Source organism: Nyctereutes procyonoides, unplaced genomic scaffold (assembly GCF_905146905.1).
Source record: "Nyctereutes procyonoides isolate TBG_1078 unplaced genomic scaffold, NYPRO_anot_genome, whole genome shotgun sequence".
Classification (NCBI taxonomy): Eukaryota; Metazoa; Chordata; class Mammalia; order Carnivora; family Canidae; genus Nyctereutes; species Nyctereutes procyonoides.
Genome location: NW_026575137.1, coordinates 6579613 through 6598597, shown reverse-complemented (window position 1 = coordinate 6598597; position 18985 = coordinate 6579613). Strand labels below are relative to the sequence as shown.

Genomic DNA, 18985 nt, shown 5'->3' with positions numbered 1-18985 from the left:
GTGCCAGTGCCTGGAAGTCTAGGTGACAGTTTTCTTCACTAAAACAGGTATGAGAAGACAGAGCAAGCTCTCAGGAGGCTCCTCGTATGCCCTCCAGCCCTCCCTGGGCAGGTATGAATCAGCAGAGACAAAGGGTAGCAACAGGTCCCAATCCTGGCTCTATCGGGTTTGCTATGCAGTTTTTACACTTCAATTTTCTTTTCATCTCTTTAAAGCTACCTGCTTCTTATTCGTGTACAACTTATACCTCTACTGCTACACTATAAGCCCCTTGATGGCAAGTACTCTCTCACAAATGTTTTTGTATCTTTCTCGGTACCTTAGCACACAATAGTCTCTCAATAAATATACATTAAATAAATAAATAAATAAATAAATAAATAAATAAATAAATAAATAAATAAATAAAATGCAGGTGGTCTTTCCGAGAGATTGAGGTCCTAAAGAAGAGCTTCTGTGACTCTAGGGTTCTCTTCAGACAGTGCTCAGCACAGTGCTGTCCTGAATCATGTGTTTTAATGTTTGCTTTTCAGTTATTTTTCCATTAATTAAATTAGATTTTTTATTATTGTGGTCAAACAAGATAATCAAGTTTCACTCACTCATGTAGTTCTTTCCATTTTCTACTTTTAAACTGCTAAATAAACTAATACAGCCATGTCCATATTGATATTTAATATCCAGAACTACCTACAATCTAAATGCTCCTTATCATTATTTTTGAACCTATTTATACAACTGAAACAAGTTATCATATGTCACCTAGGCCTCCAGAGCTACATGTCAGTTGGGGTTGTAAATTCTTGCTTTATGTGAAAACAAAAAGTGAGAGTGAAGCTGTCTGGGGCTGAGAGAACACGGAGCCTGGGGGCCTTCTGACTAACAATGTTAGTGATCATTATGAGTTGCAATGAGTATCTGTAAGGATTATTGATTATAGGAGAAATGCATGCCATCAGAAAGACTTGTCATCAGAGAGACATGGGAGTTAAATGACATGCATAATAGAGTGTTTGAAAGTGAAAGGAACAGACATGAGTCAAAGAAAATGCTACCTATAGCAAGACCAAACCTGTATGATAACTTTCTAGAACACTTTTCAAAATAAAAATTTCCATGAACTAAAAAAAAAAGATGTCAAAGTAAGAATCCACAAAATTGGTGAAGATTAAGAAATATAGGCTAATAACAGATCACCAAAGCAAATCAGACAAAATACCAAAATGGGTGGCACAAAAGATCCCAGAAGAATAAGATGCTGAAATAGGTCTTACCAAGAAATTACATAGCTGTTGTATTCCTGCCCACCTCCTTATTTATATTGGATAATGGCAAAACCCTCTTCCCTACCCCTAGGGCCCCAAACTCAGGCATCTCTGTACAAGTCCTGCACACACCAATCAGAATATTTCTATCAGTATTTCCTTCCTTAATCATTTACGAGATAATAGGCAAATTAAAACTTACTTTTGTTTTTATAGGCCCTGGTTGAATCACATTAAATCGCATTCCATATTTACCCCATTCAGCTGCAAGAGACCTAAAAATTAAAATAAGCATCAAAGATTCTAAAATATCATACTATATGTTAAAAATACTACCAACCCAGACTCACGGCATGCTTACTACATATCATAAACAATCCCAACTGGTAGGTATTATTATTATTACTATTATTCCCCCTGTTACAGGCAAGAAAACTGAGGCACAGAGAGGTTAAATCACTTGCTTTGAGTCATATAACTAGTGAATTGACCTCAAGTGGTCCAGCTCTATTCTAGTGTGTGCCTTTAATCACTAAGCTGTAATATCGACTATTTACATCTTAGTGTCCTTAATCACAATGCTCTACTACCTACCACTTACATTTCAGAATGAAGACCAGTATCAAAATATATTATTAGAGTAAGTATCATAAGGAAGTGAGAGACGCATGCATGCCCCTCCCCCATATTTTCTGGAGTTCGGTCCAACATGTACAAAGTCCGATGTAGCTTCACTTATATATAGTACATTGGATTACAATGTTTGCAACATCATGAGTGCTTTTAAATAAGAGATGGATTACATAGATATAAAATATTAAACACAACCATGTTTAACAAGGCTTTAATACAATTGCTGAACTGCACTCGAAGGGAAATAGGAATCTAACAAAATCTTACTAAATGCCATGAAGCAAAATACAACAATAACAGCAAACATGGAAACTTGAAGCAATCGATTTTAAAAGCCCACCTGATAGGTCTAACTTTTATAATCTAAATTGTAGGAATTTATATTCATATGCACATTTCTGTGTATATATACTGAATCTGGTTTTAAAAAACAACTTAAGGCAATAACTTTAAAAAAATACATATAATGCAAATGAGGAAGATAAAATCGTGTAAAGGAAACAGAGAGGGACAGAAAAAGAGAAGCAGGAAAGGAGGAAGGAAGAGAAAAACAGATAAAGAAAGATAAAGGAGCCAAGAATGGAGCGAATGCCTTCATGTTTTATGGCATTCTATATAATCACAATAGGTGGGTCACAAAATTACATCCATCTTTCCAAGACACCATGCAAAAAAGGTAAGCCTAAGCAGTTACACACTTGGCAGTGCCTATAAGGAAAAGGCAAGCTAATTTCTCAGGAAAAGCACATTTGTTCCTGATTAAAAAAAAAAAAAGTCAGAAAAATATTTCTTTCAAGAAGACTTTTTTTTTTCTTGAGGGCTCTTTTTTTTTTTTTTTTAAGATTTTATTTATTTATTTGAGAGAGAGAGTGGGAGACCACAAGCAGGGGGAGCTGCAGAAGGAGAGGGAGAAGCAGGCTCCCCACTGAGCAGGGAGCCGACACAGGGCTAGATCCCAGGACTCTGAGATCATGGCCTGAGCTAAAGGCAGATGCTGAACAACTGAGCCCCCCAGGCGCCCCACAAGAAGACTTCTAAAATGAAAACTGTGTAATACAGTAACACAATACTGTATTGGGCAATAGATACAAAGACATAAACCTTATGAAATTATAAGGAATCAATTAACATGGTCTGACAAAATCACTTTAAAGGCCAATTCAGCAAAACTCATTCCATAGGACAGGGGCAAGTGCTCCAAGTAGAGTCCATTAATTTGTCGTAATCCATGGGTGCATTTTAGAGAATGGATGGACTGCGTCTCTTTTAGGCAAATCATACATAAAAACTGCTTTCCTCACTGGTGCTTTTGACTGAATTCATGACCATACCTACCGGACATGTACTTGTGGTGCACCTCCTCCAAGCTGCTAGGGAAGTAGCAACTTTCTGTCTTAACAGAATTATGAGCTGAGCACAGTTTATAGCATCCTGTGAAAAAACTGAGCAGCCATTAAGGAAACCTGCCTAGAGAGATAACCATCCTATCTCTGCTCAAAGGGGGAACCAGATACACTTTTTCCAGTCCAGGCTCTCATTAAACTACCTTATATTCTGAAGAACTACTGTAACATGATAAGAAATCCACCTCATTAGCTTCTTCTGAATGTTACGGTGCTAAGCACAATATACCCAATATATGTGAGCCATGAGTGTTGTTAAATCAGCAGATGTTACTGTGTACTTACTATGTGTTCAGATCCTGTAAGTATTATTTATCTGCAAAGGAAGGCAGTCCCAGCTCTCAAGAGGGCAATCTTTCTCTCAAGGGAGGTCAGCTTAGTTGTATAATAAACTAGTTACTCTGCTGGGAGTTGTGTGATGTGTGCCACGGCTGCTTACAGGAAGAAGTACCTAAGTCTACTGAGAATGAGAGGGACGGCTTCCTGGAGGAGATGATATTGGAGTTGACCCTTGAATAAGGATTAGGAGTTTATTGTGGGAGGCAAGGGGGAGGAAAAAAAGAGGGATGAGAGATAACAGGGTGTAGGATGGAGAAAAACCAGTATGAGTAAAAGATGAGGGCACAAACAACACGTAGTATCTGAGGACCTATGAGACCTTATCCAGTAGGACTGTGTACTATAAAGTATGAGAAGAGAACTGACAGAACTCAGGCTGGAGAGGAAGTACACATCTACTGAGTATCTAGTCTATGCAATATAGGCTATGCAGTAAAAGCAGCAGCACAGAATCACAGTCCCTAAAGGACACGAAATTGAAACCTCTTAACAAGATCAAAGATCCCAAACAAGACAAATACTGATACTGTACAAATGATGCCAAAATAGTCAAGTTCTAATTCCTTATTTCCAATCCCATCTGACCCTAAAAAAGGTAATTACCTCTATTCCCACTAAGATTCAATCTCTAAGTACAGTAATATGTCTTCTTATCTCAAACGAATGTGTTCTATTGATTTCAATGTCACAAAGTACTTTGCGACTAATGAAAGAAGAGAACAGTGATGAAGTGCAGCAAACACTGAGCTTATTTTTCCTGCTGAGAAATAAGCATACTGAGATGAACAAGGTATGGTGCCTCCCTCACAGAACTCACATTCTAGTGGGGAGGTCACATAAGCTTTAACAATATGTTTGAAAGCAGTCTTGCATGTCCTTCTTTGTCCCCCTACCATATAGGTACATGACCTTCATTTTAGAATCTATAACAATGGATGGCCAGATTGGAATGGACAAAGTTTGAAGGGTGCACAGAGTAGAGAATAATTAATTCTGTACTAAAGAAATGAGAGAAAACATCCTAGAGGATGTGATATGATGACAGTCTTGAAAGTAGGGAAAATATCATAGCAAATTCCAACAGCAGCATAGCCCAGACACAGAGAGATGAAAATGCATGGCAGATTTAAAGAAATACAGAGCAGTTCAATGGAGGTTAAAACACAAGAAAAAAAATGGTATAAGGCAATATACTCAGGTAAGGATGAGATCTATCCCACCTCTATCACTGTCCTATCCCTGGAACCTAGCACAGTGCCAGGCACACAAAAGGAACACTATGAAACATTTATCCAATTAATCAATAAACAAAGGGCAGGGACAAGTTTCTTTAGAATACCACATTGAGTTTTTGGCTTTTATTCCAAAGAGTAATGAAAAATGATCTAATGTTTTAGCTAGGGAGTATCATAAGCAGACATATATTTTTTAGAAAGATGATTCTGGTGGGAATAAGAATAAAAAATAAAGAGGGAAGAGACTGGTAGCAGAGAAACACATTCTAAGATTATTATGGTAAGCCATGATGACAACATACTTTACAACAAAGGCAGTGGAAAAGCCCAATGGGGAACAGATTCAAAAAACAATCATATGCTGCTGAGAAAAGGCCAGGAGATCTGGCAAGTGGTCACTGGTTTATGTTAGTCCTATTAATCTTGCACAGCAGGTATAAGAAAAGGATGAAGGTGTGTGTAACAGAGATCAGAAACAGCACTGATAAAGATATATGGGATAGCAAAAAGGTTATTGTCCTGTGCTATCCAATATGGCAGCCACTAGCTATATGTGGCTATCTAATCTTAATTTTAAAGTAATTAAAATTAAATAAAATTTAGTTTTTGAGTCACAGTAGCCACAATTCAAGGTTTCGTATGTGGCTACTGGATAGTGCAGATTTATAAAGGATTTCCATCACTGCAGAAAGTTTACTGGGCAGTGCTGATATAGACAGGACTCATCCAAGAGACAGAACGTCTGTTTCCAAGTGAATCCAAGTTAAACTTTGTTTTACTTTTCTCTGGATGGAGACTAGAAAGGAGAAATTTAGCCCCATAAACAACCAAAGTACATCATTTCTCTTCAGGGATAGGATTAACACAGTGGTACTCACTTGTTCATGGCTTCCACTCCTGCTTTGGCAGAAGCACTTGGTACTACAAAACCTGACCCACTCTCCGCATAGATGGTTGTGATAGCAAGAAATGCTGCTCCTGAAATTTGAAAAGGATATAGTAATTAACAATACAGCTAAGTCAATTCACATCAGGAAAATATGATTTATAAGAATGGGATATGGTTCAAGAAGATATAACAAAAATGTAGCATTTTTAAAGCTTCAGTAGTCCTAAACTAATGAGAGAGTAATCTAATAAAATTGCTACATCTCTCGAGTAATCTTCCTGTCATTCAAGACGGTCCAGTCTGTGCTGACTTGAAATTCTATGCCAGGTGAGTCAAGATGGTGACCCAAAACTCAGAGGCATGGCCCTATCACCCCCACATAATCAGCTGGATGGGATTTCTATTAACTAAGCACCCAGTTAAATAAGAATAAATTAGAATCAAAACTATATTAGCAGGGACTTGACTTTGAGCCACGATAGACTTGCCCTTCTCCTATAAACATCAAGAAAACTGTGTAAGATATATAATTATATGATACAACTATTCTCAGATACTGTACAGTAGGCAGGGAAAGAATGATCCCTAAGAGAAGAAAAATGAAATGAGCCCTAAGATCACCTTTTTGCCTAAAGGTACTATACATATACATACTATAAATATACTATGGTGTATTCTACAAACATGCACATCTTATATGATATATATATCATATATATATGATATAAATCACTATATAAACTGTGAGATAGGGAGGAGAAATACAAGCCAAACACAGCATTCTCAGAGTTGAAGAAAGAGATCAGAGTTTGGGGAGACTGAGGAAGTTGGAATTTGTGAGGAGAGCTCCCCCAAGGAGAGAAGTATGCAGAGATTGAGCCTTTGGGCAAATATCAAGCTGTACGTGTTTAGGGTGAGATTTAATTAGGCCAGGTGAAGAACCATGAAGGAGCTATAAGCTGAACAATTCCCAGCGCTCACATAGGCTGGGAGATAAGTGAGTTCTAAGCAGCTTCACTGAACATCCAGGACTTGCAGTGAATTCAGAAAGGCCACAGTGGAGGTCTTTAGGAGAGTTAAATTAGCTCAAAAGTAAAGGCTACTCTAGATGCATCCAAAGAAAGCTTAAAAATGAACACTGAAGTGATTGAGCTGATCCACAGTACCTTAACTATTTGCTAAAATAAAACTCAATACACTTCAAAGGAAAATTTTAATACACACACACACACACACACACACACAAAACGTTCAACAACATAATATTCATAGCACGCAATCAAAAACTGCTACACAAAAAAGACACAGAAACACAACTGGGAGAAAAGTCAGCTAATAGATCCTCAGGAATGACAGAAAAGACAGAATTAGCAAAGACTTTTAAAATGATATTGTAAATATGCTAAAAGATTTCAAGGAAAATGAGTGTAATAAGAAAACTGAAAAATATAAAAATAAAACCAAATAGAAATTCTAAAGCAAAAAAATATGGTATCTAAAATGAAAAATTAAATGAATGGGCTTAGTTGTAGAAGAAAAGATCCATACTCTTGAAGACATAGCAACAGCTGTCATTCAAAATGGATGACAATGGAAGGAAAATAGTTGGGAAAGGAGAAAAAAAAAACAACCAGAGCCTCAATGAGTTGTAGGACAGTATCTAGCACACTAAGATGTGTACAACTGGTGTCCCAGAAGGAAGGAGCAGAAAAATCACTTGGAGAAATAAAGACTGAAAATATTCTGTATTTGGCAAAAATGATAATCTATACATCCAGGGAGCGAAACAAATCCCAGGTAGATAAATACAAAGAAAACCACACCAGGGCACATCATAATCAGTCACTCAAAACCAGTGACAAAGAGAAAATTTCTTTTTTCAACATGTTATTTTTAAGGAATATCTACACCCAACATGGGGCTCAAACTTACAAGCCTGAGATCATGAGTCACCTGGTCTATGAAATGAGCCAGCCAGGCGCCTCAGAGAGAAAATCTAACAGCAACCAGAGGAAACAGGAAACAACATAAATAAGGGAACAGGTATGGAAGATATTCACTGACATCATCAGAAACAAGGTTAGCTAGAGAAAAAGGGAGTATCTTTAAGGTGCTGAGTGAAAAAAAGAGTTAACCCTGTTTTCAGTATACAGCAAAAATACTCTTTAAAAATAAACATGATATTTTCTAACAAACAAAAGCTACAAGAATTCAATGCCAGTAGACGTGCACTACAGAAATATTGAAAAAGGTTACTCAGGTGAAAGCAAAGTGATACTAAAAATGGAAACTTAAATCTTCAGATGAAATAATGGCTGTCAGAAACAGTAAATATGTCAGTAAATATTTCCTCTTTTTGTTTTCCAAGTTGCTTTTGAAAATAAATGATGGGGGATCCCTGGGTGGCGCAGCGGTTTGGCTCCTGCCTTTGGCCCAAGGCGTGATCCTGGAGACCCGGGATCGAATCCCACATCGGGCTTCCGGTGCATGGAGCCTGCTTCTCCCTCTGCCTGTGTCTCTGCCTCTCTCTCTGTGACTATCATAAATAAATAAAAATTAAAAAAAAAAAAAGAAAATAAATGATGGTATAAAGCCACATTAAAAAGTGACATCAAGCATAGAGTAATCAACAGTGCTTAGGATATAATAGGTTCTCAATAAAATGACTGAATGAATCAAAGTTTAAAATAATAATCTTTAGCTGCTAAGAAATCAGTGATTTTCTAGTTCTTATTTAGCCACTACACTAGAAAATACTGCAAGTTTAATACTTGCAAAAGGACGAAGCTATAGTTACATGTTTTATCAAACAGTACATACTTTAAGGAACTTAAAGAGCTACAAGGTTGAAAGACAATAAAAATAATTCAAAGAATATTCAGATACATTTTATTCCTCCTCCAAAAATATTTAGTTTCTCTTCCCCTCTGTGTTTTCCAAAGTCGTAACAAAACTCAGCACATCCCGGCCAACACCAAGATGAAAAAGGGGGCAGGAGTGCCGTTTTGAGGGTATGAGAAATAAGAATAGTTATGTTAGTCATTATGGTAACTCTTTTGGTAGATCAAACTCTGCCTCTTTCAGAGCTCTGAAAATTACTTTGCTTCCAAAATCACTCTATGAAAAAGGAGAGATGGAGAACAATCGTGTACACAATTACAGTACATTGACACCAGAAGCTAACTGCATCATTCTTGCAAGCAAAATCATAAAAACTACTTTAAAAAGTGATAATTACTTATACAAAGCAAATGCTGCAGTAGAAAGTGCTCTAACTTCTGATTTGGAGTAAACACATGTTTATTCATGGGTGGGAGAGGAGGGATTAAGCCATTTTATATAATTCAGATACTGAAAATGGAAGATACTGTCCTCTTTTCTCTCCTTTAGGTTTTATTTTCTCAACCTAGAAGATCTGGGTCACCCACTGCTTAGAATGAGACAGTGCTGCCTTTAATTTTCTGAATGTAAGAAGGAGGTAAAATTTTAAAACCATACTATTCCAACTGGGTTAATGCTGCAGAGTATTAGTAGGGGTTAATGCTGCAGGGTATTTAAACTGGACTTTAAAGAATGAACAGTGGTGGGGCACCTGGGCGGCTCAGTTAAGTGTCGGACTCTTGATTTCATTGCAGGTCATGATCTCGGGGTCCTGGGATCGAGCCCCATGTTGGGCTCCATGCTCAGCATAGAGTCCACTTGAGGATTTCTCTCCCTCTCTTGCCCCTACCCCCACTTGCGTTCACTTTCTCCCTAAAATAAATGAATAAATCTTTAAGAAAAAAAATGAACAATGGTGCTAAGAGCTCAAAAATAAAGAAATCTCAGATTCCCAGGGTCAGTCATTGGTATATTTTTCTTTTTGCAAAAAGGCCAATTCTTTAAATTAGCATAACTTCCTATAGAAGAGGTTTGGAAATGACAAATTTCTAACATCCCAGTGCAGACAAGCAGAAATGAATCTGTTATTTATTCAGGTCAGATAAATGGAGAAATGGGGCAACAGCCTGTCCTTCATTACTTCAAAATGGGAAAAAATAGTAACAAAGAAACACTAAAAATTACGTTGTCTAGAGGCACCTGGCTGGCTCAGTCGGTGGAGCATGTGACTCTTGATCTCTGGTTGTTAAGTTCAAGCCCCATGTTGGGTATAGAGATTACGTAAAAATAAAATTTTTCTTAAAGATCACATTGTCTATTAAAAATAATAAAATGTAAGATTATGTCCAATTTCAAGATTCAAAAGTTCTAAAATCTAGTTTCAGCCCAAGCTATGCATACTAAAATAATAAACAATTTTAGTTCAATAACCAACAGAGGTAGAACAGTATAAAGATATCTGGGCCTCAATATTGATTCTACTTTTTACTAGTTCTACAGCTATGTGACCTTGACCAAGTCACTTCCCTGCTCTGGGCCGAGGATTTAACATCTATAAAATAGGAAAATAGGGATTGTTTAGCAAAAGTCATTAGATTCCAAGAATTACTCATTAATTAATTGTTGCTATTGACTCTACCTATTATTCTTTTATCTTCATGCAAAAAACACTATTTTGAAACTGATAATATCCAGTTTTTTTACTACTATCTGGAACTTCAACTGATGTTTGACTTCCCAGTTAGTCTGCCAATTTTGCTGAAATTTCACTCCTGGCCTTGAACCTACACAAGTATCTGTAGCCACAGTTCGAACCCAACTTCCGTCATCATCTTGATAGATTTCAACAACCAGATGGACAAGATTAGAAATCTCAAATTTCTATGATCTCCCCATCTCCAACGACTTTCACTGCTACCCAAGAGCCACAACCTGAGCTTTGCCATCATGCCAAAATACTGATACAGTGCCTCCCTCTCTGGATCCTGTCCTTCCAGTTCTCTCATATCCTCGTACTACACGTGCTCCTTGAGACGTCATTATAAATTCTTAGTTTTTCCTCTCATATTCTTTAGGCTCATAATTCCCTCCAGCTCTAACTTGCCAATTACCACCTAGACAATTATATGAATTAATCACTTAATGCCTAGCCACCATGTTGTCTCAACATATCCACCCTCGACTCCTCAGTACCAGGACTGCTTTCTCCACTCTGAAAAGGAAGGGGTTTTATCACTGTTACGAATTGTGGGTAAATGCCATTGGAAAGATGGAGCTGCAATTTGACCTAGGCTCTCAACATCACTTATCAACTCTATCAGTACCCAGGGTTAAGACCCTCCACCAGTTTCGGATTCACAGCTCCTGGCAATAGACCATCCTTTCATTGGTTCTTCCTTCTTTTTCCTTTAATACTTCTCTTCACTTGGCTCTCCCCTCAGTCGTTAATCACGCTTCAATCTCCACTCAGAATGTATCTCTTCTTAAAATCCTTCTACTAAACTTTACTAATCTCCGGAGGGTAAGCTCCACACCCTCTACCTTCATTTCTTGCCTCCCCAGGCATTATACATTACACATAAGAACACTGAACTCCTTATACTTCCTAAACATATGACTGGGCTATTGTTTGCTTTAATTACTCCATTTTTGCCAGCAATTAATCTTACTGCCAATCATGGCAAGAAGAGAATACTGCGTTTCTCTGTCTTTTGGATTAGGACACAGAGGACCCTGTCTCTTAGCCATTTTTCAATAGAAGCTCAGATTAAATTTAAATCTAAAAATCATCAGTGCTCTAAAAGTTAAAGGATTATATAACTTTAAAAAACAAAATAACTTCTTAAAAATATATTATTTACTAAGTAAAGACATTTCAGTCGAACATTTTTATATTTATTTTTTTAATTTTATTTATTTATTCATGAGAGAGAGAGAGAGAGAGAGGCAGAGACACAGGCAGAAAGAGAAGCAGTCTCCATGCAGGGAGCCTGATGTGGGACTCGATCCCGGGTCTCCAGGATTATGCCCTGGGCCAAAGGCGGCGCTAAACCACTGAACCTCAGGCTGCCCCTTAGTTGAACATTTAATATAGACACATCCTTCATACAGATTAAAACTTGCAAGTTTAATTACAATAAGTGGTATTAGGGCTCTGATTTTTCTAGTCTATTTTAATTATAGGTCCTGGTATCAAGTTCAGACACTTTATGGTCCCCTTATAAAAGAGGGAGTAAAAATAGATTTATCTCGGAGTCACCCAACATTTTCTTTAATAGCTAACCCTTACTGAGCACTAGTCTGGGCCAGACACTGTTCTTAACACTTTACAGGTACTTGTTCACTTAACCATCATAGCAATCTTCGGGAGGAGGTTCTACTATTATCTCTGATTTACAGAAGAAGACACTGAGGCACAGAGAAGTAAATTGTCCAAGTTCACATGAATATTAAGTGGTATAACCAGGATGAGAACAGGCAGTGTGATTCTAAAACCTACACTCTTAACCAGTATGTAAAATTGCCTCTCCAACAAATTTCCAATTACATAGTTTAAAAGAAAAAGTTTCCTTTCAAATTTTCCAAATTGCCTTACCTTTATATTATCTTCATAATACACCAAAGTAAGGTACATATGGTGCTACAACAAATTTTAACAAATGAGGTTTAAATGTTCCAACAACCTAGCAAGATAACCCTAGCAAAAAGTGATTTTAAAAAGGATATGAAAAAAAATAAAATAAAATAAAAGGATACGAATGCTATCTTAATAAATTCCAACTGATGACTAGAAATGTATTTTTAAACATTCTTTAAATGTGCCCACTATTTTAAGGAAGCCCTGGGTACAACGGACAGAAATGCACCCATATGGTCCTAATATACTTTAAAATCTACACTGTATTTAACTTGCACTCATACTACTGAAAGATGGGAAAGCCACATTCTACTCTTGGTCTACTATTCCTTGCTCGTGAAACAAGGAGCACTACTTCCATACTACTCAATTTTGTCAAAATGACTGGTCGTCTTCTTTTCTTCTAGTAGTGAAGATGACAGACATAACTAACAGAAGTGTAAGTGTTAAATGTGCCCTCCACTCCTCTTGTTTTTGTGGGTCTCAGGAGTGTTTCATGTCATAAATAGTGCATTACCTCTGTGCTTAGGAATGAGTGAGGAACTCGCAGAGAGAGGAATGGAGACACTGTTATAGGGTTTGCACGTGGGATAGAAGTAATGTCTCCCGTGAGGGGAAAGCATTTCCAATCTTGAAGGATGGGAAAAGTGGACTTACAACATGGAAAAATAACAACCTGCAGCATGCAAATTTTCAAATACTAATGTGTCCATCATAGCCTGTGAACAGGGCATCTTTAATTGAGTTTAACTAGAGTTGGGCATGAAGGTTCTGTATGGCTTAGAAATAAATGGTTCTAGTCAGAATACATGTAAAAGCCCATGGGATGCCCGGGTGGCTCAGTGGTTGAGCATCTGCCTTCGGCCCAGGGCCTGATCCTGGAGACCTTGGATTGAGTCCCACGTCGGGCTCCCTGCATGGAGCCTGCTTCTCCCTCTGCCTGTGTCTCTGCCTCTCTCTCTCTCTGTGTGTGTGTCTCATGAATAAATAAATAAAATCTTAAAAAAAAAAAAAGAACAGCCCAACAAGGGGTGATTATAGAGGGAAGTGAGATTGGACAGCCAAGGGCACTGATGATGGAGAATGAGGGAAAAGAGACTGGTCAAGTACAATATCAATGGACTGGAAATAGGAATATTTTAAAATTGATTTTTGTGTTTACAGTTCACACACGAAGTAGCATAGCAAGATCATTAAAAACCCTGGATTTTCTGATAATTTATTAAAACAGCATATGAAAAGTATAAAGTATTTTACCTAGTTCAAGCTTTCAACTATTTCTTTATATCAACCAACCAAAAGGATGCTCTCTTTTTTAATTCTTTCTTTAGTCAGTGAATTGGTTCAATTTACTCTTCTTCTACACAAAGCTGCTGGTAAGATACTTCCAATGACACCCATCTACCCACAATTTCCTTTGGAGACATTTCTTAGTTACTGTCCTCTTTCCCCTCATTTTACATGATTAATCTGCCTAAACAGTGACCCGTCACTCCCTCCCTTTCCCCTACACAGGCTTCATATGGTTCAAGCTGTCTTGGACTGCAGCTGACTCTCGCTGACTCTTAGATACTCTGAAGCTCTGAAAATTATCTCCATCAAATTCTTTAAATTGTCTAAGCTACCATGTGTTTATTCACATGAATGAAGAAGGACAAGCACATTGGTAAAGCAATTTACATTTTTCATGAAGCTTTTGTATCTATCAGTTTGTTCTGTTACTAAATCTTGGGTAAGTAATTAATTATATAATCTGTTTTATACATGGGAAAGCTGAGTAAAGGTAAAAACATCATGACTCCCTAAGTGTCCAAGTATCACATGTAAACTAGGTGACCATGACTTAAACTTCTTTTTTTTTCACTAGACCACTTTAAAAATATTATGTCAATTATAGGGAAACCTGGGTGGGTCAGTCGAATTCAATCTGATGTTTGGTTTCTGCTCAGGTCATGATCTCAGGGTTGTGAGATGGAGTCTGCTTAAGGTTCTCTCTCTCACTTCTTCCCGCTTCCCCACACATGCTCTCTCTCTCTCTCTCTCTCAAAAAAAAAAAATGTCAACTGTCAGTCTTAACAAAGAGAATTAATGCTTATTAGGTACTTAACAAACCATAGTTTCTCATCTGTCGAAGTGAAAATTTAAAATATTGGGAGTGGGGGTGACTGGGTGATGGGCACTGGGGGGGGGGGCACTTGATGGGATGAGCACTGGGTGTTATGCTATATGTTGGCAAATTGAACTCCAATTAAAAAAAATGACACATACACACACACAAAAAAAGAAAATTTAAAATATCTACCTCCTATATTATAAGAAAACCTAACTCTGAGCCACCTGTTACTATAAGGGAATAAAATAATTTTCATACCTTACAGAGTCACTGCAAGTATTAAACAAATTAATAAATGTTTAGCATTTAGAACAAAACCTGATACAGAATAAGCACTCAATAAATGTCTGGTGTTTAAAAAAAAAAGAAGGAAAGATGAAAGGAAAGAAGGAAGGAGGAAACGGGAGGGAGGGAGGGAGGGAGGGAGGGAAGGAGGGAGGGAGGGAAGCAGGGAAAAAGAAAGAGGAAGAAAATTTGTTAAAATTAAAATATTTCCTTATAAATAATGTTTTGCTTTTTGCTTTGTTCAGCATTCTAACACCTGTTGGGTCATCTATCTTTATTTAATAATTATAGAAGTTGCAGTAATGACTACAGAATTCTCATATGCTCTTATGTGGAAGGAATTCTGTCTTTTTGGTGGAAAGTAATCCACGTGACTCAGCTACCAAAGCTAGTAGAAAGTCAAGTATCATATCTGGGTAGTCTATCATACAATAAAATTTAAGAAAAATCTGTTTTAGTTTGAATCTAAACAAATATGTTTTTCAAAGACAATCATGGATATGTGGCCAATATTTTCACTTGAATGTCAAGTGATTTAAGATTCTGATAAACAGCCAAATAGGACATTTATCATGCTGTGTTGAACACTCATCTAATATGTTTTTGACAGTGGCACAAAAGACATTTTTTGGATGTAGGTTAAACATGATATCAATTTCAAAAGACAGGGCTGTAGCCAATGTATCATCTGTTCACAAAAAAACAGAGCTAAGGACTGCCAGTGCAGGTAGAAAAGAGGAAGCAACATCTGCATATAAATTCCCCTGGCTGATCCCTAACCTGAACAAGCACTGCAATGGCTCTAAGAAATTCAAATCAATGTTAATAGCTGGAAGCTGAAAAAGTGAGCCTTAAGAAAATTTTAGCAAAACAAATCTAGCAATATACAAATAGGATAATTTATCACAACCACGCAGGATTTCTATTTGGAATGCACTGTTGGTTTAAAAGTCAAAAATTAACCAATGGAATTCATAATATTAATGGGCTTTTTAAAATGGGCATCTCAACAAATAGAGAAAAAAGATTTGACAAATTTAATACCTATTAATGATTTAAAAAAAAACTGTCAGCAAACTAGATACAGAAGCAAATTTCCTCAACCATAAAGAGCATTTAGGAAAAACTACAGGTAAACTAATAATTAATGATAAACTATCTGAGAGCTTTCCTCTTGTCATCAAGAGGAAGCATTTGCTTTCACCACTGCTATTCAACACTGAACAGGGGGTCCCAGCTGATAAAATAAGGTGAGAAAAGGAAATACAAATTAGAAAAGAAGATGCACAAAATGTCTTTTTTCACAACTATCAAGAATATAGAAAATATATCCTAAGGAGTCTACTGAAAAAGCTGTAAGAACTATTAAGTCATTTTAGCAAGCTCACAGAATAAAGGTTAGTATACAAAAACAAGTTCAGTGTATTTCTAAATATTAGAAGCAAACAATTATAAAATTTAGAAAACAGATTTAAAATAGTGACAAAAATATAAAATTATTTAGCAGAAATTCAATAAAATGTATATGACCTGCACACTGAAAATAGCAAAACATTGCTGACAGAAATTAAAGACCTAAACAAATGGAAAGATTCAGATTTTCCACAGAAGTACCAAAGTATTTCAATGAGGAAAGGATGGACAGATGCATGCAAAAATTAACCTTGACTGTTATCTCATACCAAATGCAAACATTAAATCAAAATGGATAACCTAAATATAAAATGAAAACTATAAAAGTTCCAGAAGAAAACAATAGAGAAATTGTTCCCTTGGGTTAAAGAAATATCTCTTAGGACTCAAAAAGCATGAGTCATAAAAGGAAAATTTCACTAAGCTGAACAACATCAAAATTTAAAATGTTTCATCTTTAGAAGACATTGTTAAGAACATGAAAAGACAGATCATAGACTGAGAAAAAATATTTGCAAAAACATATCTGATAAAAGATTTATATTTAGAATATGTAAAATAACTTTTCATTCAATTCAATACCAAAAGACAAACAACCTAATTAAAAAAAAAAAAGATTAGAACAGACACTTCGAAGAATGTATACAACTGATGAATAATCACATGAAAAGATGCTCAACTTCATTAGTCAGTAGAGAACTCTAAGTTAATATCACAAACGAAGGACCACTACACAAACTGAGGAAGACTAAAATAAAATGTAATATAACCAAGCCAGTGTGGGGCAGAGTGAGGTGCAAATGCATCTTATAAAGTGCTGCTGGGAATGCAATCTCCTAGAGCCAATTTGGAAAACAGTTTGATAGATTCATCAAAATTTAGTTCCTTCAAAAAAAAAAATTTAGTTCCTTCTGCTCATCAAAAGATAACTGATAGGGAAATGAAAAGAAAGCAACAGATTGGGAGAAAATATTCCAAACACATATTATTATCTCACAAAGTACTCGGTCCAGATTAAACAAAGAATTTCTAAATATCAGTAATAAAAAAGACAATCCACTAAAAATGGATTAAAAGCTAAGAGTGGGGATGCTTGGGTAGCTCAGTCAGTTAAGTGTCTGATTCTTGATTTCACCTCGGGTCATGGTCTCAGGATCGTGAGATTGAGCCCTGTGTTGACTCCACATTCACCACAGAGTCTCCTTAAGATTCTCTCTTCCTCTCCCTCTCCCTCTCCCCACCTCATGCTCTCTCTCTCTCTCTCTCTCTCTCAAAAAAGGAAAAAAAAAAAAAAGCTAAGTCAGAAGATAGGAAAGATAGGAGAGGAACCCTTTGGTGGTAGTGGAAATGTTCTGTCTTGGCCGGTTACCTAAGTGAGTAAGTTTATCAGAAGTTCAATTTAAACACATAAAATCTGTGGATTTCACTATATATAAATTCTACCTCAATTTTAGCAAAATAAATTAATATATTCAAGTTATGAATTGGTTTACTCTTTTCTTTAATCAGTTTATAATAATCTTGATTTCGTACTATTTGCATATTGGTATATGAAAGTACTTTGTAAATTAAAAAGTACCATAGTGGTATAAAATATTATTAGTACTACCTCAATAAAGTATTTATTTATTTATTTATTTTTCCAAAGATTTTATTTATTTATTCATGAGAGACAGAGAGAGAGAGGCAGAGACACAGGCAGAGGGAGAAGCAGGCTCCATGCAGGGAACCCGACGTGGGACTCGATCCTGGGTTTCTAGGATCAGGCCCTGGGCTGAAGGTGGCGCCAAACCACCGAGCCACCTGGGCTTCCCAATAAAGTATTTCTTATATGTCCTGGGGCATCCGGGTGGCTCAGTTGGTTAGCGTGACTCTTGATTTCAGCTTAGGCCATGGCCACTGGTCATGGGATCAAGTCCCATGTCAGGCTCCACGCTCAGTGGGGAGTCTGCTTTAGATTCTCTCCCTCCTTCCCCTCTGCCCCTGCCCCTACCACACTCTCTCTCTCTTTCTCTAAAATGATAAATAAATCTTTAAAAATACTTCTTACATTTCCTAAAATCACCTCCTGTGAGTTTCAAGAGGTATCTCTTCAGTTTCTAGTGATCTAGGGTTTAATGGAAAATTTCAGTATTTATCCTATCCTTTGTGACTAGATTTAAAAAAAAACAAAAAACATATTAGTCTTTTAGTCTCTTCCCATTGCGTGTTCTCTCAATTCTTTAATAAAATTAGGTATTCTCTTCCATACTGTTCACTAATTTGTACATTGATACATGATATCTTAAAGATGAGGGGACCTCAGCATATTTTCAATATCCTTCCCAATAAGGAACAGCCACTTTTTTACTGACCTTTGTGGTTTTATAAAAGCACATTGGGCTAAGGTCTTTAAGAGTTTCCTAAATCTTTTATTTGTTCATATCTATTAATTTTGCATCAAAACTCTGCTACTCATAAACATATTTTAATAATGTGCTTCTGATTCTTTGCTTCTCTAGCTAAGGCCACTGCTCTCTTGATCCTCAGTCACCTGCTATTCCCTCTTTGAGTGCATGTCATCAACAATTCCTATAAGCGTCTATCTTTTAGTTGCTGGCATCCTCATCTTCTCTAGTCCAACTTCCCTGGGTATCTTACCTTGACTGACATCTTAGATCCCAGACCCCCGAACATACTTCTGACCGCAGATTACCATAGATGGCCTGCTCCCTGAACTGACTTCCACTTTGACACACTCCCGAGATCATTAGCACCTGAGATCCCCAACTGTTGCTCCAACACCAGACCAGGCCCCGTACACTGTGCTCTCCAGGACCCAAGGGCACAAGTCCTTCAAATTATGTCAGGTTATGGCATCAATAACTGACAGGGATCTTGGAGGAATAAAAAC

The 18985-nt window shown here is 36.9% G+C and overlaps 1 protein-coding gene across 6 annotated transcripts in view; it reads right to left on the bottom strand.

Moving 5' to 3' along the window:
* The window catches only part of DECR1 (2,4-dienoyl-CoA reductase 1), a 47431-nt gene that overhangs the window by 1829 nt on the left and 26617 nt on the right, over window positions 1–18985 (bottom strand). For 5 of the 6 annotated variants that reach the window (XM_055303326.1, XM_055303324.1, XM_055303327.1 and 2 more), the window contains 2 exons: window positions 5754–5853; window positions 1468–1540 (listed from right to left, as the gene is read on the bottom strand). In XM_055303326.1, the coding sequence (XP_055159301.1) occupies window positions 1468–1540; window positions 5754–5853 (173 nt within the window). The remainder of the gene's footprint in view (window positions 1–1467; window positions 1541–5753; window positions 5854–18985) is intronic. The other variant, XM_055303329.1, reaches the window with a different exon arrangement.